The sequence below is a fragment of the Lagopus leucura genome, unplaced genomic scaffold (genome assembly GCF_019238085.1).
Source record: "Lagopus leucura isolate 7727_CA_CO unplaced genomic scaffold, USGS_WTPT01 Super-Scaffold_810, whole genome shotgun sequence".
In the NCBI taxonomy this organism is placed as follows: domain Eukaryota; kingdom Metazoa; phylum Chordata; class Aves; order Galliformes; family Phasianidae; genus Lagopus; species Lagopus leucura.
Window position 1 is genome coordinate 5,806,368 of NW_024962261.1, and position 27,233 is coordinate 5,833,600.

General features: G+C 36.3%; 1 protein-coding gene across 1 annotated transcript in view; it reads left to right on the plus strand.

Annotated features, from left to right (window-relative positions):
- Positions 1-27,233, plus strand: part of ADGRV1 (adhesion G protein-coupled receptor V1) — a 253,152-nt gene that overhangs the window by 181,146 nt on the left and 44,773 nt on the right. Inside the window, exons 86-87 of the mRNA XM_042866113.1 lie at positions 246-424; positions 21,137-21,294. Of these exons, the coding sequence (XP_042722047.1) occupies positions 246-424; positions 21,137-21,294 (337 nt within the window). The remainder of the gene's footprint in view (positions 1-245; positions 425-21,136; positions 21,295-27,233) is intronic.

Genomic DNA, 27,233 nt, shown 5'->3' on the forward strand with positions numbered 1-27,233 from the left:
TCAGTAGTCTGATTGAAAATCTAACAATTACATAATTCAGTATACTTCTTTTATAACCAGTCTCTTTTGATTACTTAGGAGAAGAAAATGAGAACAAACTATTTGTACTGAAAAATGTTTATATTTACACACATAGTAGGGCAGAAATGCATTGTATTATAATGTTTGGAGTGACGTTGTTTTTCTGGGGGGGATAGCTGAACATCCACTAAATATATTTATTAATATTCTGCATTGTTCTTCAGGCTGTTAATTTCTGGTATGTACTGGTGATGAATGATGAACACACAGAGCGGCGCTATCTACTTTACTTCCTTTTGAGTTGGGGGCTTCCAGCTTTTATTGTCATCCTGCTTTTAATTATCCTGAGAGGCATCTATCATCACAGCACAGCACAGATTTATGGCCTGGTCTACAGTGATCTGTAAGTTTCACTTCAAATATCTGTCAGCAATTGCGCTTCTAGATTTTATTTCTAATTTACTTGCAAGTAGACAAGGGAATGTGCATATGGCCAAGTGCAGTAACGGGCAGGGGATTTCCTTGTCTGAATCGAGATGAAGCAAGCGTATCACCCATACACAGTGCTGCACACTTTCTCCATGGTTCCATCCTGGTCTGAGCCCTGGTGAAGCCAGCTCTGGCATGTCTGTCTTGTGGGTGAATTATTTATTCTTTTCTGAGACTGTGCAGTTCCAACATGAAGGACAGAAGTGGCCACTACTGCAGAAGTGAGCTGAGCATTGTGTTTTTCTTCCATTTAATTCTACAATTTATTAATACGTTAAAAAAAAAAAAAAAAAAAAGGAAACTTTCAACCCTCTTGTCTTAGATTATTAAAAATATTTCCTGCTATCCAATGTTACTACATTAACATGTCAAACTTTCTGTACTCTTTCATTTGGAATATTGAATACACTGCATTCCAAAGTGTTCTTAGTTTGAACACTGCTGTAATGCCAGTAATTAACTCAATCCTTTCAAAGTTATATGTAATCTCAGAAAACTGTGCTACTTAATATATATATATATATATACATCTATGTATAACTTCAGAAATTTAAGTGGAAAAATACGTAGCTAAATATTTTTGTTATCCTTTCTTCTCTTTGACTCTGACATCTTTTCTGGCAAAGTTAATTCATGATAATAGCTGTTCTATGATATGAGGCTACTATTCTTACTTATTTTGTGTCATAATTACATACTCCTTGTACAGCAAAAAGTAAACACACAGCTTCTATTTAATTTAAGGATGTACAAATTTATTTATGAAAACTTCTTATGAAAGTGCTTGCAGAGTAGGCATAAAACAGGAGAGCATTCATCCGTCTTCCACAAAGGTGCAGCATACATCATACCTTTGTAACCCAGTGAAATTCAGTGCAACTGAAACTGTTTTATTTTTTTGCCACAGAAAGGAAATTACTTGAGAAGTAGATGCTGGGATTCATTGTCTGTGTGTGTATGTACATATGTGATTGTCTACTGCATGCATATGTGTATTTGTACAAGTGTTTTATATTGTAGGGATAAGCTCATTTGTAGCTCAATGAGCTACACTGAGTACTGGAAGCCTAGTTTTACCACCACCATAAGAGACACCAGTTCTCATCCAGGAGGTCCAAACTGGCAGACCATTTGAGATATTAATGAAACATGACTGAGGGCTGCATCAGCTGTGTACAATGCCATACATGCAGATGTTTCTTCTCCAAACATGGGAGACAATAGTATTAAACTTTTCTTCCCAGTAGAATACTTCTCTGTACATTGTAAACACAAGAAATGTGTTTAATCAAGTCTTTTGATTGCAATCAGACAGCAGGCTAATGGTATCATTATGCAGTGAAATACAGTTTTACAGCTGCTTTTTGTTTTTGGCATCTATTTAAAAAATCCCTACATTTTGACAAAATTATTAGGTAGAGGAAAATTAGTAATTCCAGATCACTTGCCCAAATTAAATATAAAACTTTTCCAGCATTTAAAGTAGGCAAATGCGAGAAATCATCCTAAGCCTAATGAGTCCACAGCTCAGTCCAGCTCAGTAAGAATGATCACTGTAAGGAGATAACCGCAAGGATTTTCATAAATAGCATCAGTGCTGAATCCTAGCATGGAGAACAGTTAAAAAGTTCCTCATAATTATACAAAGAGGACTTTCAAAGCCAGAATTTAGGAAAGAGGATTGAACTACATCACTTAATTTATTTTCTCAGAATCAGGATGTAGTAGTGGAAAAAGTAACAAACAGATTTCCAGAGTCAAGGCAATTGCAAAACAACTTCAGAATCAGCATCAGAAATATTTTGAGAGCAATCATTTTCTACTAATAAGCTCATTTCATGTAGGAGCTGGAAGACAGGTCAAAATAAAAAAAAGCAGTGGAGCCTGCTATCCTAGCTCTAGCCTAAGTAATTGATCTCTCAGGAAACTCATTTTAGCATTTCTGTGGTGTCTGGCTGACTGTTTTCTTCCTAACTAGCCTGCCATGGGTACAATTAATAGCTGAAATTAAAAACTGAAACTTATATAACTTATGCTTTTATGTAATAAAAAGGTTTGAGCTGTATTAGATTTTGTACTCCAAAACAGCTGCTAGGAAATGATCTTCCTTTAGTTATGATGCCTTTAGATATACACAAATATGTTTTGTACAGTATTTTATAATTCCCATAGTATGTAACAGTATAAAATTAACTGCCAAGGTGATGGTGTTAGTATACAGACGATGATTACCCATCGTATCTTATATCTTTCACATGATAGTATAATATCTCTCATAATTGACTGAGCTTATGTATGGTATGAACACTGCACTGTTTGGCATTATGAAAAAATTGTTATGATGCAGGGAAATTTTTCCATACCATGATACCACCAAGTAGCATGATGTTTTTGGATCATAGCTCAGTGATGTGTGCATGTGCTAGCTGCCAAGAAAGTGTTCTTTTATTTTTCCCTGTGCTAATTTTCCATTGCTCAGGAGTTACCAGTTCACTGGCATTCAAAAGGCTTTAGAGTGGAGTTTGCAGTGCAAAACAATACTGTGGACTCCAAGACCTTCTCTGCTCAGCTTCTGGTGCCCAGAACTCACTCTCTTGCCCAGACTCAGACCCTTTCCCACTCCTATGCAGGCAGTTGAAGATATCTGTCCAGCAGCTTTTCCCTAACGCATGGCACTGAGAAGAGATTTGTGGTCTACCAAAGCTGAGCAGAGCCAGGTCACAGGGATGGCACTGAAGAATTAACAGTAAAATTCCTTGAAAAGAAGTAAGAAAAAAAGTTAAGAATTTGTTGTGAAAACAAGAAGTGAAAATTGTTGATGAAAGGAATATTGGCATAAATGAAATAAAATAAGACATCTCTGGAGTGAGATGGGCAATTGCTTCAAGTGGGTTTGAATGATAAGAGGCAGTTTAGATGGATATCTATGAAGGAAACTTAAGCGGTTGTATGAAATTTTGATGCAATACTTTGCCACAAAAATTAATAAGATTTGATACCTTCTTTAAATCATGTGTTAGTTCTCATGTCTTTTAAAAAGAATAACAAGTTATTTTAGATGGAGTTGTCTGTAACTACTCCTTCTGTATTATTTGTGTACGTATTACCTATTTGCTCAATCATGCAATGAAACTTCAAAGCAAGGATATTCTCTGCAGCCTACTTGTTTTCCAATGCAAGAGAAATGAAGAAGGAGTCCTCAAACACATTTACCATCTGGCCATTTAGACTTTCTGAGTTCTCATACAACAAGGTTTGTCAACGTTTGTAAATGAAATCTCTGATGTAAAATTTCAAGTATGTTGTCTACTTTGGTGTCTACTCAACACGCTCTAAAAGGTATATCCTTGCTTAAGAATTACTGTGCTGGCTAAGGCATTAATGTTTTTTTGGTTTTTTTTTTTGTGATAAGGGGCAGATTACTGAGAAAAGAGTCAGATCTTTTCAGCTGGCTAATAACTGAATTTGGAATTAAGCTCTGAACTAGGCAGTTTAATATCAGTCTTAAAAAAGTATGTCATCGTTCAGTATTTCTGAGCTTTTATGATGTACAGATAATACAGACCCAAATAATCTTTTCTCTTCCATTTTTTAAAAAAACATATTTCTTATTTCTCACCTGATTTCAAGAGTTATAGGCAAAAGTCTTATGAAATACAAATACAGTTCAACTGGTATGGTGGAAAACATTTGAAGGCAAATTGAAATATTGGCAAAGAGAGACAGAATATATAGTGGAGAGATCTGAAGTATTACATTAACAGTAGACCCCAACTTTATCCCATTTTCTGGTGGTTAGACTGAAGAAAAATGCTAGCCTTATTTGCTTAGTACCTTAGATTGCCTTACAGGGGATTTACAAGCTGTAGATAGTTCTTCTGGAAGCCAGTATGAGTGGTACAGTTAAAAATCTCAAACTGCTGAATAACTGATAGTCATACCAAGGATTTACAAACTGTAGATAGTTCTTTTGGAAGCCAGTATACTTGGTACAGTCAAAAAACCTAAAACTGTTGAATAACTTGAGATATGCAACAGTTCAGACATTTTTTATGCAAGAAGCTGGGTTTGGGTTCATGGCAACTCGCAACTCTTACATTTAAAAAACAAAGAAGCAAGCAAAAGGACTTTATGGGCATCCTTGACAATGAAGTGACTTTCTAATCTTTCATATAACCCTGAAAATGTAATTGTCTACACTTACATAGGAGTAAGAATTTCAAAACTGAAGTCAGTAGAATATCACCAGTTGCAGGCTTCTGCCTTAACTCATCTGTTTCTGAGATTAGAGGCCAGATTTATTTAACTGTATCACGTTTTGTTCACAAATCTGAGTTTTAAGGGTTAATTATGTCTCATTCGCTGGGCCTCTACTCAAGAGGTTGTCCAGAGCTATAACATTCCATGAAGAGAAGGAAAAGTACTCTGTAAAATTGGCCAGAATCACAAGGCAGTAGAGCTTAAGCTGGAGCTTTTGATGCACTTGGGTAATTTGAAAAATCTTATCTGCTATCATATTAAAGCATGTTTCTTCGTACATGTAAGAAGTACTTTTGTGCACAAATGTGTTGCCACTTTAAGGTTTGAATCTGAAACGACCTTCTGCTTGAAACTGAACTCCCCAGTATAGACCTAAGGCCTATTTTTTTTTTTTAAGAACATAAACTAAAACAACTAACCTTTCAAATGGAGAAAAATAGAAATGACTATCCATGATAGAATACAAATATAAAAGCTTATAAACAAATATTTCCCTGCCAGCTGTGACCTTGCAAAAAAAAAAAAAAAAAAAAAAGAAGAGATGGTTTTCCAGCGCAATTTTAGCTAAGCTTTAGTCTAGCTTTTTTGAATTGAAAGAAAATATTTTTTTCCTCTGGTTCTCGGGATGTTTTTGGGTTTTTTTTTTTTTTTTCCCAGTCATTTCTGAGACCTGCATGTCTGCTCCTTGCAATTTTGTGAGCTTTCTTACCTTCTCCGATCTCTCCAGTTTCTGGAAGCATCTCTTTTCTAGTGCAATCTTTATGCTCAAGCCATGAAATGATCCCCTCTTTATGTCAGGAGACCCCATCTAATAAATATGTTTTCCTCTTTTCTGTGGCAAACAGACTGAGTACTGAGAAACCACATGTATGATATACAGTGCTTTGGAATTGTAGAACTAACTTTTGATTTGATGTCTGCAATAGTGATGGTAGCATCTCGTAGCATAGAAAGGCTAAGCTAAATGTTCTGACAAAGATATCTACTTTGTATCATCTGCCATGATTATGAGAAATAACAAAGTGTACAGAAACATTCATTTTCAGGGAAAAAAAAAGACAGCTATCTTATGTGCAAAACAGGACAAGGAAGACATTTTTTAGCAATGTCAGTGAATCTGGGATTCTGGGATAGGGCAGGGGAAAACAAGAACACAGAAAGCTGGAAATGATGAACTTTTTTGGTTTTTTTTTTTCTGGTTTGTGACTAAGAGTTATTACCCTTCCTGTTACTCACATTGCTGTTTCAAGTTCTTGCACTTGGGCACAGCACAAGGCACATATTAATAACTAGGAGCCATGACCAATATTATCAAGAAAAGAGCTTCACTAAAAATGAGTTCCAATACCAGGCATATGCTTCCTCAAACAGCAGTGAGTCAGGGGCACTTTGTGATCTTTGTGAGAGAGTCAGACCTGAATTTCAAATAAAACACGCAGTGCATTTGCTTTCTGAATAATCAGTTTCTTTGAGTGAGTCATCTGCTCTTGGGTTGTAGCCCAAACTACTGATAAAACAGAAGCCTGGAGACAACTAATTCTCTTAGATAATGCCTTAATTAGTGGTTTGTGAAGCACTGGACTGTGCACAAAAGTCACACATACTTCTAAAGATACTTTTGAGGTGAAGCACAAATGCTAGCAAGCGACCAGGGTTCAGATCATTTCTGAATGTAGCAAAGAAAGGGAGATCTTGAAAGTAGCAAAGTGATTATGCCCTGCTTATATATGCGGTGTTATGCAAGTGGTGAGAAACATTTACTTATAAGTATTGCTGAGATTGGAAGCGTGAAGGCCCATCAAAGATTTGTTAAGTAAGTTTTAATTCACTGGCATAGGTGGAAGGGTAAAAAACAGGCCTTAACTTGAACAAAACAGTCAGATTGAATATATTCATGGTGGTTTATGTAAGTTCTTACTCAGTGAGTATCATTTGTTTTGATGCTCTTACAAGGATAAAATCTTCCAGAAGCATCTTTCCAGTCACTACTCCCCATTTAGGTTTTGTTCCCCTCCCCCCCCCCCCCCCCACAAGGGCTACAGCCCCTAGAACTTCTAATTATTGCTTTTACTTAAAATGGGGACCCTATAAACCATAATTTGCCACAGATGCAGTCATGTTTTCTTTCTAAGCATATGCTATGCTGATGCGTAGATGTGTAACCTTGACAGACAAAATACTGGAAGTTTCTACGAGTATTTCCACAATGCATGACTTTTTCATTGCTGGCACAACATCTGGACACTACTCCTTGGCTGTTCTCTGTCATGCAGCTCTGCTTTCTTAATTCCAAGTGCTGGTGCTGCTCTCAGTAAAAGGCATCTTCTAGTTTGAATGAGTTAATTTCTGGGCAAGAATTTTGATTAAGTTTCCTTTGTCTCTCTCTCTATATTACTTCAGAAGTGCTGAATTTAGTCCTTAGGTTCTTAAGATCAAAGTTTTTGAAACACAAAGTTTTTGCAGGCAGGAAGGCAAGAATAAGCCAACATCCATGAAAAGAATTCAGCAGTTTTAGCTGGACTGTCAGAAATGCTGTCAGAGGCTTGTGTGATGAATGGATGTGTATTCCCAGCACCTGGTGCCTGTTCATTGTTTCATATTCCATACAGACATGGAAATGCCTCCTGCATGTTCCTCTCTCTTTGGGTTCTGTGTCCTGTTATCCCAGCCACTTCTGTTTCCATTTCCTTTCTACTCTGTTCATTGGCAAAGCATCTAGGTGGGACCTTCAGCAAACTGCTGTTTCCAGTGTTCAATTCAAAATGATTAGACATCTAGATTTGGAGACAAATGCTGCATGAGCTTTTTGTTGAAGCAGTGGGTGGAAAAACACGTATTTCTCACTGGCTGAGTTCTCATCATTCATTTCTTTGCCCTTCTCAGTAAGGTCAGACCATACTGAACTCTTTCTTACTGAATGAGAAATACTTCAGATGAACATGAGTTACTTCTCATGTCTGTATTGCACTAGAATAGAAACAGTACCCTGTACATATTACTGGACAAATATTCAAGTGATATATACATTTTACTTGCCTGATCTGAGCAACAGTTAAAAGAGCACAACATTTATCTTTTTCATATTCTGTGCTTTTGTTTTATTTTCTTAACAACCCTCCCCCCCCCCCCATTATTTCTAATGAAGCTGCCCATTGTGCTACCCAGTGCTATTAATTATATAAAAATATCTCACTGTAAAATGCAATGGCTTTCATTATTTATCCCTGATAAAGGGCTGAGGAAGAGGAGAACAAAGTGCTTAGTACTTTTTATATCTTGGGAAATATTTACTGTTAATGCTAAGCAAATGTCAGTGCATCAGAAAGAGGCATAATTCCTGTGTTCTGGTTCTAAAGCATTACAGTACAGGGGAAATTCTGACTGGTGAAATTCTAAAAAGTGAATTGGGAAAAATGTTTGTTATTTCTTGATGGTAAAATTCTTGACCATTTTTAAGAGTCTGAGAAATTGACATTGCTTACAAGGTTGCAAGGAGAGGTTTTTATAGGTGAAAGCTTCACCCCCATATGTCCTTGGGGCTTGATTCTTCACACAGCTTAACCTGAGGGCAACTTTGTACCTGAGCAAAACTCCGGAGTCTCATCTGAAGTCTGCATTTGCATTTGTGATGACAGTGTAAGACAAAGTGATCACAGAATGAAGATTTGTACCACTGCCACTAATAGCTTTAAAAAGCTTGGTCCTTCCTTTCAGTTGTGTAAGAAATTAACAGTGTAGGCCCTCCTACTTTATGATTTTAGTTAGCAGGATACCACCTACTGCTACTAAAAAAGCTTGTTCTTGGTTTGCCTGTTATCTAGCAGTTTAGAAAAGCCTTCATCTGGTAGGCTAGAATATAACAGGAAATGCTAAAAAAAGTAATTCTGAGATCAATACCAGCATCTGGCTGGAACTGCTTCATTGACGCTGACATGTTGTTTATAATAAGTAAACAAAGCTAGCCTCTCCTATTTGATCTTTCTGAAAATAGTTTAAAGAAGAGCTTTTTTCTTGAACTTTACCACAGCACTGTTCTGCAGTGGGTCAGTTCTGTGCTCACATTTAGTTACTTGAAATGCATGGGCATTCTCAGTGCAGTCAGCAGTACTTTAGGAAGACAAACTCTTGTCTCTCATGTGTAATAGGACCAGAATGTGTGACTGTGTTTCACAGACATAGATACACCTGAGAATAAGAAATGTAACTTTATCAGATTTAGTTTTCTAAGCAAATTTAAATTTGATTGCCAGTATGGCTTGCACAGAGTATAGAAAGCTCATAAAAGGAATGGTTGTAATACATGCTTGATCTGGGCTTTTATTATGATACAACCCATGAGGAAGTTTGTAAGGGAGGACAAAACATACAGATATAAAAACAAAAAGTAAGTACTAAATGCTGTGCAGAGAGGAAAAAAAGCACAATTGTATGACAGTTTGTCATGTTTCCTGCCAATGGCAGGCTGTAGGCCTAACCCTTACATGCATTTTACAGTTTGTGTATGCTAACATGTCCTTTTTCAGGTAGACTTATATGAAAGTCCTGCCTTTAAAGAATGGACAGAAAAAGTATTCTAATTAGGCATGTTTGCCCTAAGAGTCAGTACCAGAAGAACATTTTCTTCAAAATGACAAAATGTAAAAAATAGTAAAAAAAAAAAAAATCAGAAAAGTGACCATAATTGTAGTTCATTATTTTAAAGCTGTTGATAATGAATGTTACAGATGGGGAAGAAGCTTTAAATGGGAATAAGATGATAAAATCAGTCATTTATTTCCTTATATAATTTAAAACTTGCAGTGTTAACATCAACCCTGATCTAAAAAATTTCTAGCAGGTTTCTCCAGCTTATTTTCCTCGTGAAATTCAGAGGACTATGAGAGTTCTGGGTCTTACAGAACAATCTCCCAAGGCATTCCAGAGCATCCAGCACCTAGGGAATATGGACTGTGCTAACTCTGTGCTTGTGCCAGGGCCTTGCTTATTCTCCTTGGGTAACTGGTGCTTCCATAGGATTTACATCCAAAGAGTAGTAGAAAAGTGGGGAAAAAACGAGCAAACAAACAAACAAACAAACAAAAACCCCACAAAATTTAGGAGTAAAATTGTTCAGAAACATTATTCTAAAAGGTGACACCATGTATCATAAAAAGACTGAAACATGGTGGGTCATGTTGCTGTTACAACAGATGCCATTTTGGGTTGTCATTATAGAAAAGCTATGCCCAGGCATTTTGTTTTTCCCTTTTTACCAACTGTTTAGCTATACAGTAACAGCAGTGGTAGAGAAAAACAAGATATTGTTTTTTGCTTCATTATGCAATATGTCTGCTTTAGTGACAAAGCTGTTGTTGCACATGTTGACTCAAACCAAACCTTCTGAGGTTCTGTTCTTTTCTATTTCAAAATAGCATCTTGGCACTTCTTCGTTCTTTGTTTATGGATTTTCCCCACTGTTTCCAATGGTTAGTAGTTACTAATATGTTAGTACTTCCATTGCTGAATGTGCAAAATTATGGGGTTTTATATGTGAATAAAGATTATAGGCTCAAATCATGCTATTTATTTGCTGTCAACAATTCACATGATGTGCGGTTGTCTTTTAAAAAAATTGCTGGGACAGCCTGTCCAAATGGAAACAAGGAAGAGCAAGTATTGAAATTTCTGTAAGATCCTCTTTCTGAGTTTATATTTCTTAACCAGACCAGTTTAACTTTCTATATCCTTTTTTTCCCTCCCCCTTATCCTCTTCCTCTCACTTTCTTTCCTTGACATTTGCTGTATAGAGAAAGAAAATTAAAAACCCGTCAGTAATGCTCAGGATTTGACTGCTACATTATCACTACATAAAATCCAGGAAAATTATTTTTCAGCACTTTGCATTTTCTTTGAAACCTGAATTCAGTAATAGAACTAATTTTTACGTGTTGAATTGTATGTGAGACAAAGTATGTAGGCCTGTCTCTGAACTAATCTGCATGACATAGAAACTGATTTAAGTCTAACAAACACAGACACATCTTAATTTTAGTTTGTACCAAACAATATCCACAGCAGCAGTATGGACAGTAGGAGATCCCTGAGATCATCCGCTTCCCCATCACTCTGACAAGATGATGACGCCAAGAACAGGGCTGAGTCGAAGGAGATAAATTTAGCTGTGCTATACTTGAGGCAGTAGCGTTTGATTACAGAGATCTCAAAATGGAGTTGTGTATGTGGGTTACATATTTCACAGATGTATGAGATGCTTTGGGGAACATTTATTGTTCATCTGGGATAGGCAGATTCATCTGCCATAGGCCATGTTCATCTGCCATAGGCAGATAGCATTCAATAGCAGAACGTTCTCCTACTAATGTACAAGGAATAGTATGTCCTCTGTACTAATTGTCCCAGAGAACATCCTCTATTCTTTTTCTCAATTTCAGATATTTTCAAACGTCTTTACACTCTCAGTCAACTGTTTTCCTGAAATTATACAGTGAGAAGTATTTTTCCCCTAACTTTAGTTCTCGCTACCCATCCTTTAGGTAATTAGGTTAAATTGAACCAAGACCACATCTTAGTGTGGGGTGACATGTAAGACAACTGATGGAACGTCATGGCCATGGATTTATGATGAACTTGTATAACACACTGAAAGGGATTTTCGAATGTCCAAAGATGAATAAGGCTGTAAAATGAACTCATAGCTGCAACCAAAATGGTATTTTGGAGAAGGCAGCTCAGTACTTGCACAAGGACTACTGCTCCATGTCTTTGAGGGTGCCCCAGCACTGGGAACCCGTGCAAGAAGCTCTGCCCGTATCTGCTGTTCCTGCTGTGCAAAGGTGGATACAGTGCTGCAGTACAAATTTAGATTTTCAGACTATTTATGAGGAAGCCAACTGGTACTTCCTCCTGAGCTGTAACACCACGAGTTTCCGTTCTGCACCATGTCCTGCACAGGCTGTACTGAGAGCTGCATGTCTGTTTACAAAGCAGGAAAAAAACCTGCTTGAAAATCTCAAACAAACAGAGCTCTACATATTGCAGAAGTCTCTTTTAATTAAGAGTAAATTGATCCAGAACTCAAGGGCTGGAGTCTCTCAGGCTGTTCTTTAGTAGGTGAGAACTGAGAGAAAAGTTGCTTTTTTTTTTTTTAATCAATTATGTCAGGAAACATTTGTGGTTCACTCATAAGAAAGAACGTTTGTTTGTTTGCCTATCAGTAACAATACTGACATGAACTCATGGTAGAAGCTCAACAAGCACTGTTTAAGATAAAAAGAGAGTCAAAATTTTATAACTGCTGCTGCTGAGTGTTGTTAAATTTCTAAATTGTTTTACCTGGCATTTTCTTAGATTTACTAAATTGCTTACTTCACTGTTAGAAAGTCCACATACTTTCAGTGAATTTACTTTTTAAACTACAGAAGCGTATTTTTTTTTCAGAACTAGAAGCAACAGGAACTGACGTTTAAATAGCTCCAGATAGATATCGTGCAGAGAGAAGTGTAATATTTGCAATTGTTATGTCTGTCATCTGAAACTTCACACATCCTGTGCATATAACAGATTGTTCTTTGGGGCTTGAATCTACCAACATTACGGAACTTCTCTGCAACATGTAACCTCAGCAGACTGCCAGCTTTTTTAAGACTTCTGATCGTGTCTGTCATTGTCAGGAACCCTCTGATTTATATAAGACAGTGTAAAGTGCTTGGGTTTAGGACCTTACCAGTGGCAACACTGTTTTAGAGAAAGAGATAGGAAAATATTTCTAGTGAGAGGATGTACACATTTAAATATAATTGAGAAATTGAATGTCTCATTAGAAATGTCTAGCATGAAATTCATGCATATGTAAGAATGTTTCTAATAAATCCAGAATTGAAATTATTTTGTAATTCTGCACCGCAGCTTAACATTGGAGTTCAGTTTATAGTTTGTCACAGTCCATGTAATTTGGCCAACATGGGTTAATCATACAGTTTGTTTGCAGGTCATTAAAAAAAGTGGCAGGAATTTTCCAAAGAATGCGGGAGAGCTGGTCAACCACAGGCTGTACAGCTAGTGTTAGCAGGATGTGGGCTCTGCCAGGCATCTTTGAAAGTTCCAGCCAACACCCTTTGACTCAGTTATAAACCCCTGCTACTTTCACCTTAGTGTGAGGCCATTTATTGGAGCTCCCTTACGCAAATACAAGCAGATAGCTCTCCCCTGGTTATTTTGAGCTACTCTCTTGTTGCAGAGCAAACAAAAAAAATCTATTTCCCATGAGGAGAGTCATGTTAAATGAAACCCTTGCATATTGAAGAGTCATCACAATGCAAAAGCCATGCTGCATTTCAATTGGCCTCTACTGCTTGAATAACCTCTCTGGCCTGCCAACTGTAATTTAGAATACCTTGAGGCTGCTGTAATTTATGCTGACCAGTGTGAAATTGCTCTTCCCTGCTCAGTCCTCCTAGTTGGAGGGAAGGTCCTTGCTAAGCATGCCCACGTGAAGATTTCCAAAGCACTGAATCATGGAGAAGGAATAGAGTATTTTCCTGAGTCATGATGCCACTCTGTTTGCCTTCCAGTGTTTTGATTTACTCCAACCACGTGACTTCTTTTGAAACGTGTTATGTGTTCAAGGTTTATCTGAATAATGAGCTGTTTGCAATGCAGAGTGCATCTGACCATTAATGCTCACCTTCAGTACAGCTGCCATGGCCTTTGAAGTATTATTTTTATGAAGGCATCTATAGCCATGTATAAAAGTAAATGGAAGCCAGATGTTTGTTTTTAATCAAATTATGCTTTTTCACTCTTTGATTTATAGCTTTCAGAAAAACAATGTAATTACCATTATTATCATAATTATTATCATCATCATTAAGTACTTTATTATCATCATCATTAAGTACATTAAGTACTAAAAGAATGGAAGATGATGCCTCTTTTTAATACATTGTTAGGCAGCTGAAGTATATTATTTGATTGTGACTTTTTTCTTTTTATAGTGGACAAAATTCAGTGTTTCATATGTTTCAAACACCACTCAGTTTCTGAACCAGCATAGACATAAGGATTTACTTGTGCTGATTTGGAAATTATGACATCCTAAAATTATAAAAAGACAAGTTTATGATTAGCCTGTGATTTATATATGTTCTATTTGAACTACTTAAATATGACTATTGCTATAGGAATGCAGTGTAAAAACACAGCATTTTGATATACTTTATTAGCTGGTTTTAGTTTGTTATTAAACACTGTAATAAAACTGTTAGGAGATATATTGTCACTGCATTTTATCCAGAAAAATGATCTTAACACTGATCTTTGATCTTAACACTGTAAGCCAAGCCACAGGAAAAAATACTGATTTATCAACTTTCAGGTCTGTCCCAGGTACTCTAAAGGAACCTGATTCTCTCTGCTACATATCAGATACTGCTTACACTAGGTTTCCTAAAAATGAGTCTTCTACTTGTCACTTCTAAAAATGTTTTAAATTAAAAAGACTCTTCAAAATCTGCATATTCATGGTAAATAAACTTAATTTAAAGGTTGAATGACAAACTGGTTGTCATTGCTTCCCCAGCCAAAACTGCACATCCTGTGGACTTACATGTCCTGTATCAGGTTGGTCTCTGTGATGTATGTATGTGGCATTAAGATGTGTTGTTTGGTGGCTTTTAGGGTTTTTATTTCCCAATTCAAAGTACATGAAACAACATGAAAGCTTCATTGACAGTATTTTTGTAAAATGAAATAGAACTATGGTGTGTCCTCACAGGTGGCATTTGACTAGTGTTAAATTATTGTTGACAGACTGTAGATGATGGAGGGAGTCAGATCTGATGTTCTTTTATCACTAATGACTTTTTGGACTCCAAAACTCAGTCTGCCTGTTTCTGGATATTGACTTGAACATGCATAGCTGGAGTAGTGCAAAACAGAGGTAGATGTTTTGGACAGTACAAACATTCTTTTTTTTTTGAGACTGCAGCTACGCATTTTTTTTTCCCTTGAGTTTCTGAGGGATTACTTTTTCCATTAAATTTTATTATGCAGTTTGTATTGTATGATATTGTAAGTGATTATGGCTAGACACAAGCTTTCTTACGATCAGAGACATTGACAGGCAAGAACCAAGCAAATGCTAAGTAGGAGGCAGAACATCAAATCGGATAGGCTTGACTCTGTAAATTGACTGTAAAATGTTTAGCAAGCATTCACAAGAGTACAGAGACTTATCTACATTGCACCTCAGAGGCTTGATTGGGAAAGAACAGCTCAAGCACAGACCTAAATACTAACATCTTTCATTGTAATGCATTTGTTTTAAATATTCTTTTGTGTTTTTCCCTGAATTTCTGGGAATTAAAGTGCCTGGCCATTTTGTGTCTGGATCCTCTTTTAATATCAGAAAATGAGAAACGCGGGACCTTATCATTGTGGAATACCCCTAAAAACATCTAATCCCTTCTCCAGTAATGCCTATGACAGGTTTCAGACAATTTTTCTTGAAATTCTCTTAAAAGAAGAAGAAAAAAAAAAAGTGTGCAGAGAGCCAGAGTACCATTCAGAGCCAGAGTACTATTCACAAGCAGTGTTGCAGAGCTGTGAGAGATGAGAAGCTGTTTATACATCATTCCCAACAGATTTTTGTTCAGTCAGAAACATTGTACAGTATTCCCCCCTTCATAGTTCTTGTTCAGGAAGCTTTTACTCACGTTTAGATCTGGGTGTAATTTAGGGCCCTCAGCATGTATTTTGCAGCAAGGAAAATATGTTAGAACATGGAGAAGGTGTTATTCTTTTGCAGTTTGTCTGCATGAATTTTGCCTGTTCCTTTGCCTAATCGTGATTGCCTATACATGACATGTCTCTTTACAAAGAAATAGAACAAATCTAAACAATTTGTTTCTGTCTTTCTGAGGGGAATATGTTTATAAGGCTTCTTGTAGCCTTTGCTGATCTCCTGTGAACTGCCTTCTTCCTTTTTACAACACTGACTAGGTCTAAATGATTACTTCATAAGTGTTGCAGCATATGCTGCTGTTCATACATCAACACATGATATCTACATTCTTTTCAGCAGCATGAGGTTATGACTCATGTTCTGTTTAATGTGATGTACAGTAATTACCAGATTATTTTCTGCAGAATTAAGAACTAGCCATAGTTCTAGTAGGAATATAGTAGGTTTTCCAGATTTACTTTATGTTGCCTTACATTGTGTAATTCAAATACTGCCAGAAGTGTCAAAGTTTATAAACTATATCTGTAAGCTCACAAAAGATTGAAATCACTTGTATTTGATGCATTCTCATTCCAGAAAAGTATCTTGATTTTTCCTTTTGATTCTCATCAGTTTAATGTTCTTTGTGTCTCATACTAGTTCAGTTGCATCTGCTCAAGAGGCTTATGTTGGTTAAATCATTTTGTTGTCTTATCTGCATTTGCAACAACGTTAGTACATGTCCAGTCATCTCAAATTTCCCTATTTCAAGATATATTGAAAACAAATGTCAACAGGCTAGCTGTGTTTTCAGGTCAGTTTTTCAGAATTCTTGGATGAAACATATCAGTAAGTCATGACTTTAAAATGTCTTTCAAATATTGTTCAACATCTTCCTTAGTTATTAATGGACTGGAAAATATTACATTTACTTCATAAAATATGAGTCTGGAATAAGGAGTTTCCATTCGGATTTACCACAACACAAAGCTGAGAAAGAAGTCTATTGAATTTCAGTTATAATTCAGAATGTTATTGACATCTGAGGTCTGTTCTGGAAAAGTAACATGGTATTCAGTAGGGACATGTAGAAAGAGTCTTGCCAAGTATAATTTGCTATGCAGAAATAGAATGGGGAAAAACGGGCTGTTAACCAGTTCTGCGTAAAAAGATCTCATTCATAGCATATTGCGGACAATAAATTGAGTGTATGTCAACATTACTATGCTGTGGCACAAAATGGAAGTATGGTATTGGCCTATATGTAAAGCAGCTTACTCTTAAGTACACATAAAGCTCTTCTGCTTTAGCCATCTACTGAAATGAAATGCCGTCAAAGGTTTAGGGCCCTGCAATTGAAGAAATGTGAGTAAAGCTGAGTGGTCAATGAGATTCACAGCAGTTTTAAGTGTAAAATACTCTCAGATAGTGAATAGAAATGTAAAATCTGAAAGAGAACAAGTTGCTTTTTTTGAGGAATCCTGGAGTGTATGAAAACAGATTGTAATCTAATTTGTCTATTTTCACTTTTTATCTTTGTTTTATCCACTCCATAAAGAAATTCTTGAGTGAGCATGACTAAATGATTCAAGCTCTGACTTTTGTTACTTGGGTTTTTCGGTATACAGACATCTTTTGTTCACAGAGGTGACGAAATACAAATGAGTGCTAATTCATTGTCTGACCTTTTTCTTTTACCTTCTTGATGTAACATGACCAATATGAGCAAACTCACACAGTGCAACAAGTCCCCGTTCTGGAGTGGAGCCTTCCCCACAGTTCCACTATTCCTAGAGGAAGGGAGAAGTGTAAGTGCGGTCGAGCTTCACACCTGGGATTAAATAACAGTGATGGAAAATTAAAAATAAATAATGTACTTTTAAAAGCAATAATAACAATAATATTCTAGGTCTAGATCCGGAGAGAAATTCACAGTAAATAAAAGTCAGGTAGATAGGTACCTGTTGGCAAAAGTAGAAGAGAGCACTAGGTGAAAATGTTTTTACAAACTTAACTTTCTGTAGTTTAAAGCTGCCTTTGAAGGAAGATTTGACTGGAAATCAAACATTCCAAAAGAAGAATAAAACTGTCTTCAGTGCACTGAAGTATTTGCAAAAATTCTTGCTTAGAAAGGAACAAGATATGTCAGAACTTGCATCCTATATCTTCCGTAATTTTTTTAAAGAAGTCCGTAATTCTTTGGCAATTTTCATATTTTGCTTAAAAATTGTTCCAGTATACATCATGTTTGTTGTTTTTTCTTTTTTATACTAAAACTATTCAGAGAATTAAAGGATGGTCTCCCATATCTTATGTAGCTGGAATCCTTTTCTTTGTACTAGGGAATGTTGTAGATTAAGAGATCATAGAAAAGTTTACAACAGGCTTAAGTAGCATACTTCATCCCCTTGAGAAGAAAGCAAATGTATGCATTCATTTTATTGATTAAGAAGAAATTAAAAAGAAAAAAAGAAAAGAAAACCAAGGATACACCCTGATTCTGGCTGTCCAACCAAGGTTATCTTAATAAATAGAATGACTAAAACATATGTAACTATTTGAGATGTTGTCTTTTCTAAAAAGAACATTAGTTTATTTGTATCCTCATTTAAAAGTTCCAACTTAGTTTTTATGTACATTGATGTTAATAGAGAAATAATATGTATATTGAAGGTATTTTTCATCATTCTGGTCCTGATAAAAATACATAGAGTGAATGTGTTATTGCTTTGTACTGAAGGCAAGGGAAAACCTAATTTGATACTCAGTGTTTTGTTTTGCTGGTTTTGTTTTTGTTTTCTATTTGACCATTGCACCAAAAGAAATCTAAAGTAAGATTTCTAGATTTGTATATTTTCTTGCCCATGTAACTTTTCAGGTTTTTTTAGAGCAAGTACCTAGGTTTATGCTACTTTTGTTCTCTGAGCATAAAGGAATGCTCACAGAAACATTTCAAGACATTTTCAGATAGCTATTTAACAGTATGTGTGATCTCTGAAATACAAGAATGTATCAAGTTGAAAAAGATAAGATTTCTGACTGTAAATGCGGTTTTAGAGAACATGTTTCTGTTAAGATTCTTGGTTTCAGTCTAATCCCTAAAAGTAGTATAGACTGTGGTATTAAGCCTTCACATCTTTATTCTATTTGGGTCAATTCAAAGATACGTTTGGGAACAAAAAGTTAGTTTCATATTTAAGAAATATTAAAATTAGATTAAATAAACCAACAGTGAAGCCAGCAGGCCAGTGGAGGTGACTTCTACTCTTGTCAGTACCGGTGAGGCCACACCTGGAGTCTTGTTCCAGTTCTGGATCCCTTGGTCTGAGAGAGACCTACTCATACTGGACAGAGACCAATACAGGGCCTGGAGCACCTCCCCTGTGAGGAGAGGCAGAGAGAGTGGGACTCCTCAGCATGGAGAAGAAAAGGCTCAGTGGGATCTCATCCATTATCATAAATCCCTGAATGGAGGATGCAGGAATGACAGAGGAAAGCTTTGTTCAGTGGTGCCCAGTGCCAGGAGCAGAGATAGTGGGCACAACTTGGGCAATTCAGAGAAGCTAACTTCCCTGTTGCTTACTTACTCGCTCACTGATGTTATCAGACAGTATTTCAGCCTGTTGTCTCACTAAGCCTGTGCCTTCTGAAGAACAGTCAAACAAGGTATATAGGATTCTGCTGGAAGTTATTTTGTGATTCACTGAATATGCCAGACATGCTCTGGGAGTGACAAAGAACTAAATCCCAGGGACTTGCAGGACTTTCTGAACAGATTACTAATAGCATGCTCACCTGACCAAAGGGTAATGTATGCTAGTGAGACAAATACCCAGGCTCTTCATAGATGTACATTACACCAGCACTGGAGAAGAACTTATTTAGCTGAGCTGACCTGAAAAACAGAAGGGCTGGGTAAGTTACACCCTTTTAATAGGGAGAGCATACTGACTAGACATACTGACTCCTGAGCTGTCCCTTGGGCTGCTCAGTTTTGCGTCATCTCCAGAGTAGGTCAGTGGCACTAAAGCACAAACTTACATCAAGGGAGTTCTCAGCAAATCCTGATCAGTCATACAGTGGAGATCTCTAACTATCATCTCCGTATCTTCAAGTTATAGTCTTATGTGTGTAATTTTTTTTTTTTTTTTTTTTTGTAATAAGTCATGTTCCTAGCACATCTTTATAAATAATTGTAACTATAATAAATGTAAAGAGAACTTTTTTTTTTTTTTTTAAGTGGCAAGACGGAAGCATTTGGCTTCATTGTACAAATGACATATAATTTCCAGCAACTTGAGAAGAATCTTGCCTTTAAGACTTGTTCATTTATTTTAAAAATATATTTCACATAATTTAATTTATGGTTTTAAGAACTAAGTATAGAAAATTGCAAAATGACCTTTTAGACCTTTGTGACTAAGAATGATCACATTAAATGAAGAAAGCTTGCATAGAGTTGGTTAAAATATAATTTGTTCTATTGCAACAGTTTAAATCTCTGAAATATTGCTCAGGCTAAAATATAACATGCATACTTCTAAGGTACAAATGTTATATTCCTTAATGTATGATAAGGAATAAATCCAGAAGAACCCAGTGCATATTTTTGAGATTACTGTGGGAATAGAGTTAAAAGAAGTATGGGATAGCTGAATGGACAATGAGATTGAGAACTAGCTGACTGGCAGAGCTCAGAGGGTTGTCATCAGTGGCACATAGTCGAGTTGGAGGCCTGTAGCTGGTGGTGTTCCTCAGGATTTATTGCTGAGCCCAATCTTGTTCAACGTCTTCATTAGTTGACCTGGATGAAGGGATAGAATGCACTCTCAGAAAGTTTGTTGATAATACAGAGTTGGGAGAAGTGGCTGATGCACCAGAAGGCTGTGCTGCCATTCAGTGAGAGCTGGACAGGCTGAAAGTTGGGCAAAGAGGAAAACAATGATGTTCAATAGGGGCAAGTGCAGAGCAGCTGTAGAGCTGGAGAGAAATAACCACATGCATCAGTACAGGTTAGGAGATGATCTGATGGGAAGGAGTTCTGCAGAGAAGAACCTGAGTGTTCTGATGGACAACAGGCATATTGTGTGAAGTTCTAGGCTCCCTAGTTCAAGAAAGACAGGGAACTACTGGCTATAGTCCAGCAGAAGGATACAAAGATATAGAGGAGCCTGGAACAACTCCATTATAAGGAAAGGCTTAGAGACCTGGACTGTTCAGTCTATAGAAAACTGCTTATAAATAGCTAAGGAGTGCGTATCAAGAGAATGGGGCCAGACTCTTTTCAGTAGTGCCCAACAACAGAACAAAGACCAACAGGCACAAACTGGAATACAGGAAGTTTCATCTGAACATGAAAAAAACTTTACTGTGAGGGTGATAGAGCACTGAAAGGCTGCCCAGAGAGGTTGTGGAGTCCCCTTCTCTGGAGATACTCAAAAGTCACCGGGTCACTTTTCTGAGTAACCTACTGTAGGGAAACTGCTTTAGCAGGCAGTTGGACTACATGACCTCCTTCCAATCCCTATGATTTTATGATTCATTCATTTGATTCTTTGATTCTGTGATTTGTATTTTTTAAAGTGTATTCTTATTTACTAATGGCTTGTGTTTATAAAGAGCATTTTTTCCCATTTTTTTCATCAGGTGCTTCATTCCAAATGCGTATGCTGCTCTCTTCACTGCTGCACTAGTGCCGTTAATGTGCTTGGTAGTGGTTTTCGTGGTGTTCATTCATGCCTACCAAGTGACCCCACAATGGAAAGCTTACGACGATATTTTCAGAGGAAGAACGAATGCTGCAGGTAGGCTACATCAGCTACCCCTGAGCAAAGAAGTCAGACTTTCAGCATGGTGCTGAAAGTTCTCTCCCGTCCAAAAAAACCCACCAGAAGCCACTGCTCAATAAATACCAAAGCACTTCTATAAGATTAAGCATGCTAGTTGTCCCTTTTTAGTCTGTGGATGTATTTTCATGATGAAAGTTATGCAAGTGCTGAGCTGTCTTACCAAAATGAGCAAAAAAAAAAAGTGAAGCCTATACAAGACATTAGTACCACTTGTTATGTCTAGTTTGGTAATGAACATAGAACTAAGTAAGCATGCTGTCCTGCATGGTTGTGGCTGATGCCAAATAACACATTTGTAAGGAGGGAAGAGGCTGGGTGAGGAGTAGCATCGTTTTCTGGTCAAGATACAACAATGGTCAAGATACTGAGCAGTGCCTGGCCCTTGCTTTACAGTGTGTCCTGCAGCTGTGTGGGTCTGTGGGCTGCATGTTGGAGTACTTGGAGTTAACATTACTGTTTTGAAATTTCTTAGTGCTTCGCATAACTGAAATGTGCTTGAAAGAAAAGATCTGTCTCATGCAAAACAGGATGTATTGGTCTGTTTGCTCGGCTGCAACAATTGCAAATACAATTACATTCCCAAAATAAATTTGCAGCAGTTCATACCAATTCTGAATAATACGATACTCTGTGGAAAGCTTAGAATAATTCTTTTGTTTTCACGCAGTTCTTGAAAAAATAAATCTGTTTTATAAACAAGGACAAATATGTAGATTTTAGTAGAAATGTGTCTATTTTCTTAGTGACTAAAGGAAGACAGATTTTACAGTCTTTCAAAGAGTCTGGAATCATTTTTCCCAATTTGTTAGATGAATATCATCTGAACTTAAAAGGGATAGTGTATTATTAAAAAATTCCATTCAGCAGTCCAGTGCTTGTAACTGTTTGGATTTACAGACAAGCTGTATTTTCAAATTTGCAGTTGTAATTATAGTATGAAGCCAGGAGATGTTTTATTTTTTTTTTTTTAAAGATCTATTCATTTTATGAGAAAATGAAAATGAATATAAAGCACTTATTATTCAGACATTTCTTCAAAATTGAAGTGACCAAGTGTCAGCTTTATTAAGAGCTATATATGAGTTTGTATAAGGTCTGCTTATAAATATGATATTCAAGACTTTACTTGCACTTTATGCTTTTATTTCTTTCTGATATAAAGGGGACTGCCTGGAGCAATCACAAAGGTGGCTGTTTATTCAGTGTTGAATAATAAGGTCTATTTATTTATAAATAACTAGGGTTTTTTTAGTATCTCTAAGGATGAAGATTCCATATCCATATGCTGAAAGGTAATGTTTGTCTTGGGGCAATTAAGCCAAATTGAAAAACCACACTGTATTCTGAAACAGTAACATTACCATAAGCAAAGACTTGTAAGTGTAGATTCTTTAGATGACTGCGTAAACTGCTGGAAAAACCTCCTAAACTATGTAGAGCTAACCTGAAGTTCCAAATTTGTGATCTCTACTTGAGGAAGGTTATTGCTAACTTTAATAGAAAATTAATAATAGGAACAGTTAAATGTATCCTCATATGCAGTCTATACTGTTATCTTCAAATAAAATGGGATGCTAAAAATTTACATATATTATTACTCTCTTTTCTCCTGCTGTTGGAAGATTCTCATGCTTACCTGACAAAGAAGTTTCATCTTGTCTCCTCCAGCTATCAAAATAAATTCTATCTGCTGTCATAAAATATATTCATGAACATAGGCAGCTCTATGCTTTATTATTTTGTTCTGTCTGTAGGAGGAGTGTTTGTTACCCATTCATAGATTAGTTACAACTTATTAGTTGTACCTCCTTTTCTGACATGTGTATGTTCTTCCTCTTGAGCAGAGTCACATCTCTTCCACTGTATTCTGGTAGATTTCAGGCTTTAAAGAAAATAACACAGCATAAGAACAGTTAGGTCAGCACAATTCTGCTCTCAGTTATCATTGCCATCTCCTTTGCCAGTGGTCTGTATCTTCCCATACAGCTTATCATAGTATTTTGTGTGCATGGAATAGCTCTTTAAAAGCTTATGATTATAAATAATGTTGTACTGGAGAGTAAAAAGGAATTAATATCATTTGCTAGCTACTATTTGGTGGAATATGCAGCGTGCACAGTTTTCACTTCCCTGCCTGGAGCACTAGATAAGTGAGTTTGCTTTCTCTGTTTTTTACCACTGCAGCATCACTCTAATACTAGCTGTGCTGTTTCACGCTGTGGTTGATGCAGCTTGCTCAGGGCAGGGAATTTTTCTTCACAATAGAGTGCTAGAAGAAAGGGCAATGGAAGAGTCAAGAATGAATTATCTTTTAAAACAGCCAACGTTTCTTCCTTAAAAAAAAAAGAGTGCTGGAAAATAGTGTGAAATCTGATTTAAAGAAGATGTCATCCTGAACCCCAGTGTCCTCTTTCAAATATATGCATTAGGCTTGCTGGAAAAGAAGCTCCAGTTTGAACTAAATCAGCCTGTCGGCTTTTCAGCAAATATGTTTTATTGACTGATTATTCTTCTATATATAGAAACCAACTTCTCAAAAGTTAGCCTTGACAGCAGCCAAGTCAGGAGCATGCATTAGATAAACAGCCTCTGGGTGAACTAATATTTAAGTTTGTGGCAAGAAAGACTGTTTTTGAAAGATCTCAGGTGGTCTGAAAGCAGGATAGCTGTATTTGGCTGTAATAACAGGAGGTTGGAATAGGGCTATATAAATAGGGGACTGTTTTTTTCTTGACAGTCCTAATATGCAAGTACAAAAATTAGAAATAAAAAAGATAGTAGTCCAGTATTTATTGTTTTCCTTTCCAACTGTTTGTTAACTTTTCATAATTTTGCAAAGATTTGAAAATATAAGGAAAAAAATTTAGTTGAAAAATCACCTGTATTTTTGTTCTAGTAATACCATCATTAATGGATGATCTCAATTTCTGGAACATCATAACTTAATTTTCATGCCCTAGGCATAAATACTGCAGTAGACTGTTCTTGATTAAGGTATCATGATTGTAAATGTGCCAGAAGAAATCTAAAGATTAAAACCTTTTGTTGCCATAATAGAACTTTATGAAGAATACCTTAAATATTTAGCTTTAAAACTATAACTACATTTTCATGTCTTCCCTACTATAAATTTCCTTAGTATATTTGTCATCCCAGCAGTACTCAGTTCCAGTCACAACACATCATTCTGGGTAACCCATCTATATCTACTACCATGTGATCCTCTCAAGAAACAAGCCATCCAAAATGCAAGTGCAGGACATTCCAACCATGCTTCTGCACTCAGGAAATTTTGCTGAGGACTGGGATTTTGATTTGAAATGAGAATATACATCTAAACTTGTTGTTACATGTATTCTTTATCCTGTAAGCTTGCACACTACAATCTTTATCTTGAATTTTAAGATACACATCATCTACCTGAAAGAAGCAATGGAATGGTGAGTGCCAAGAACGCTTTCATCCAGAGATGACAATATGGATCTAGGAATCAGGAGCCAGGTGTTGGCCACCTCAGTGTTCACAGTATTCATCGCAGTTTTATTTTGGATAATATTTTAGTTTTTGTATTGCTCAAGGGGCTTTTCTTTTTTGCAATTAGGAGAAAAACAAATTTTTGCCTCTGAGGCTTTTAAAAATATAGCTAAAGACAAAATACACAAGCATAATTACAAGCTGAAATCAAGAACAAAGATCTGAATAAGATAACTTAAAATAATCACCTGCTCTCATGCAATTTAAATTGTGTTTTTACTGTGCTTCACATGCTCAAATTAGCTTTCTTCCTTTAAAGAATTCTGCAGAAACAAGTTAATTTGCATGATTTATGCCTATATAGTTGTGAACTTAGCATTCATTTACCACCTGGCATAATACTTTTAAATAATTTTATTGTATTAAGATGAGGAGGTACATTTTCTTTTCTCCTTGGATTTGCCATGGTATGTGCCATGTTCTCTATACAGCATAAGTTGTAATAAAATAAAATAAAGCCTAGTCTTTCATTTGATTATACCATGAAGTATCTTTAAGATTTGTAAGAAAGTTCGTCGAAAACCTGAAATTAAATGTGAATGTTGAAGTAGCCTGTATTTTATGCTTTTTAACAGTGACATGGTCTCTATTTTTCTCGTGTGTGTGATAAGTATTTCTCTTCTTTAATTTCAGAGTAAAAAAAACAAAAAAACAAAAAGAAAACACACGCACAAAAAAGTAGCAGAGCAAAAAAAAAAAAAAAAAAAAAAAACCAAAGATAATATTTTATCAGGTTTGATACTTTGTATTTTTGCAAATTATCTCTGAGCAATTTTTTCGAGTTGGATTTCGTGAACATTTATTGCCAGCTTTCTAGTCTGCAGTATCGAATTGTGTTAAAGTCTGCACATCTTTAACATTTACAATCTGGAATCAGAGGTTTTGTGTTGGGTTGCTGATTGCATGGTGGTGTCGGAATTTTCTCCTTTGAGCTCTATGAGGAAGTCTTGTTAACTTCTTTATTTTGGCCACAAAATCCTGTTACCAAACTCCTTGTCAAAAAGCAGTAGCTGTCAAAAGAAATCAAAAAAGGAGCCAGCAGCACTTGGAACACTGTCATTAGTTTCAGAAAAAGATTTTTGTGGCATTTTTGTAGTTATGATCCCTGACTTGTTAAGCAATGTTTTACTGAGATTAGGTCTCCCACGAAACAGTGACAGTCTGAGTAGTTACACATTCTTCTGAGTCATCTAGGAAAAATGTTAGGTAAGATTATCCAGGTTTTGTAGCAGGTCTGCATGTCTAGCCAAGAACTACGAAAAGCAATTAAAGTTGTATCATCATCTTAAAAACTTGAGGGGTATAAATATAGTAAATATTGATAGTAAACTCAAAAGATCATTAAAGCTGTATTATTTAATTGATTCTTTTATTGACCTTTCCATTTTTAGGGAAAAAAAGCAGTTCAGGCAGTAGACACACTGTGAGCCAACACAGTGGTAAAAATACGTTTTGATATGTTAGCAATGTGCAGTATATTCTTTATTTTTCATTTTTAAGTCATTTAGGTGGTTGCAAGCACTTGTTCAGCTTTATACTTCAAATATTTTCTAATACTTCCAGGCTTATTAATTTCTATTTCATTTACACTTTTCACTGTTAGATTCTTATTCCTGGGAAATGCTGTCTCTAACAGGTAATAAAAGAAAGAAGAAAACCTTCAGATATTCTACCTGGCAGCTTAAAACTGGTTTTGTGATGAAAAAGGCCAAGTATGTAACATTAAGGAGTGGTTTTCAACTGCTCAGGCAAAAGAAACAGAAAATTGGCAATTTCAGGATCTGAATATTGTTTTCTATTCAATTGTCATTTCTAGGAAGATAATAGCATATTATCCCCTAAAGTATATGATCTAGGCCAAACTGGGAGGTTCATTCTACTTCATGCGTACCAAACTCTTAAAACTTCATCAAAGCCTACCTATCTTACTGGGTGTGATTTTCTGAAAGGACTAATTGTGATATCCTGCAGACAGCTGCAATTCTGGCAATCTATAAAAGCAATTTGTTTTCCTAGTTCAGTTACTTTTCCTAGTAGAGCTAGAGGTTTGCTCCATAGCAATTAGTGATCTTAGTTTCACAGGTCTTGTTTAACCCTGCCTTCATCAGGGGGTTGGAACTTCATTATCTTTAAGGTCCTTTCCAGTCTAACCTGTTCTATGATTTTATGACTCTGTGTTTTTCTTACTCCGATGCCTCCGTTCGAGCAAGTAGTTGGTTCATTCAGCTGTTAGGTTTTTTTCTCCGCCCAAGTGCAAGTTTTCTTAACTGTAAAGCACAGGACTGACAAGAAGACATTTTTAAAGAACCACTTCCTCTGTACAGCAGGCAGCTGGCTGAATGTGCAAAGGATTTCCCCTG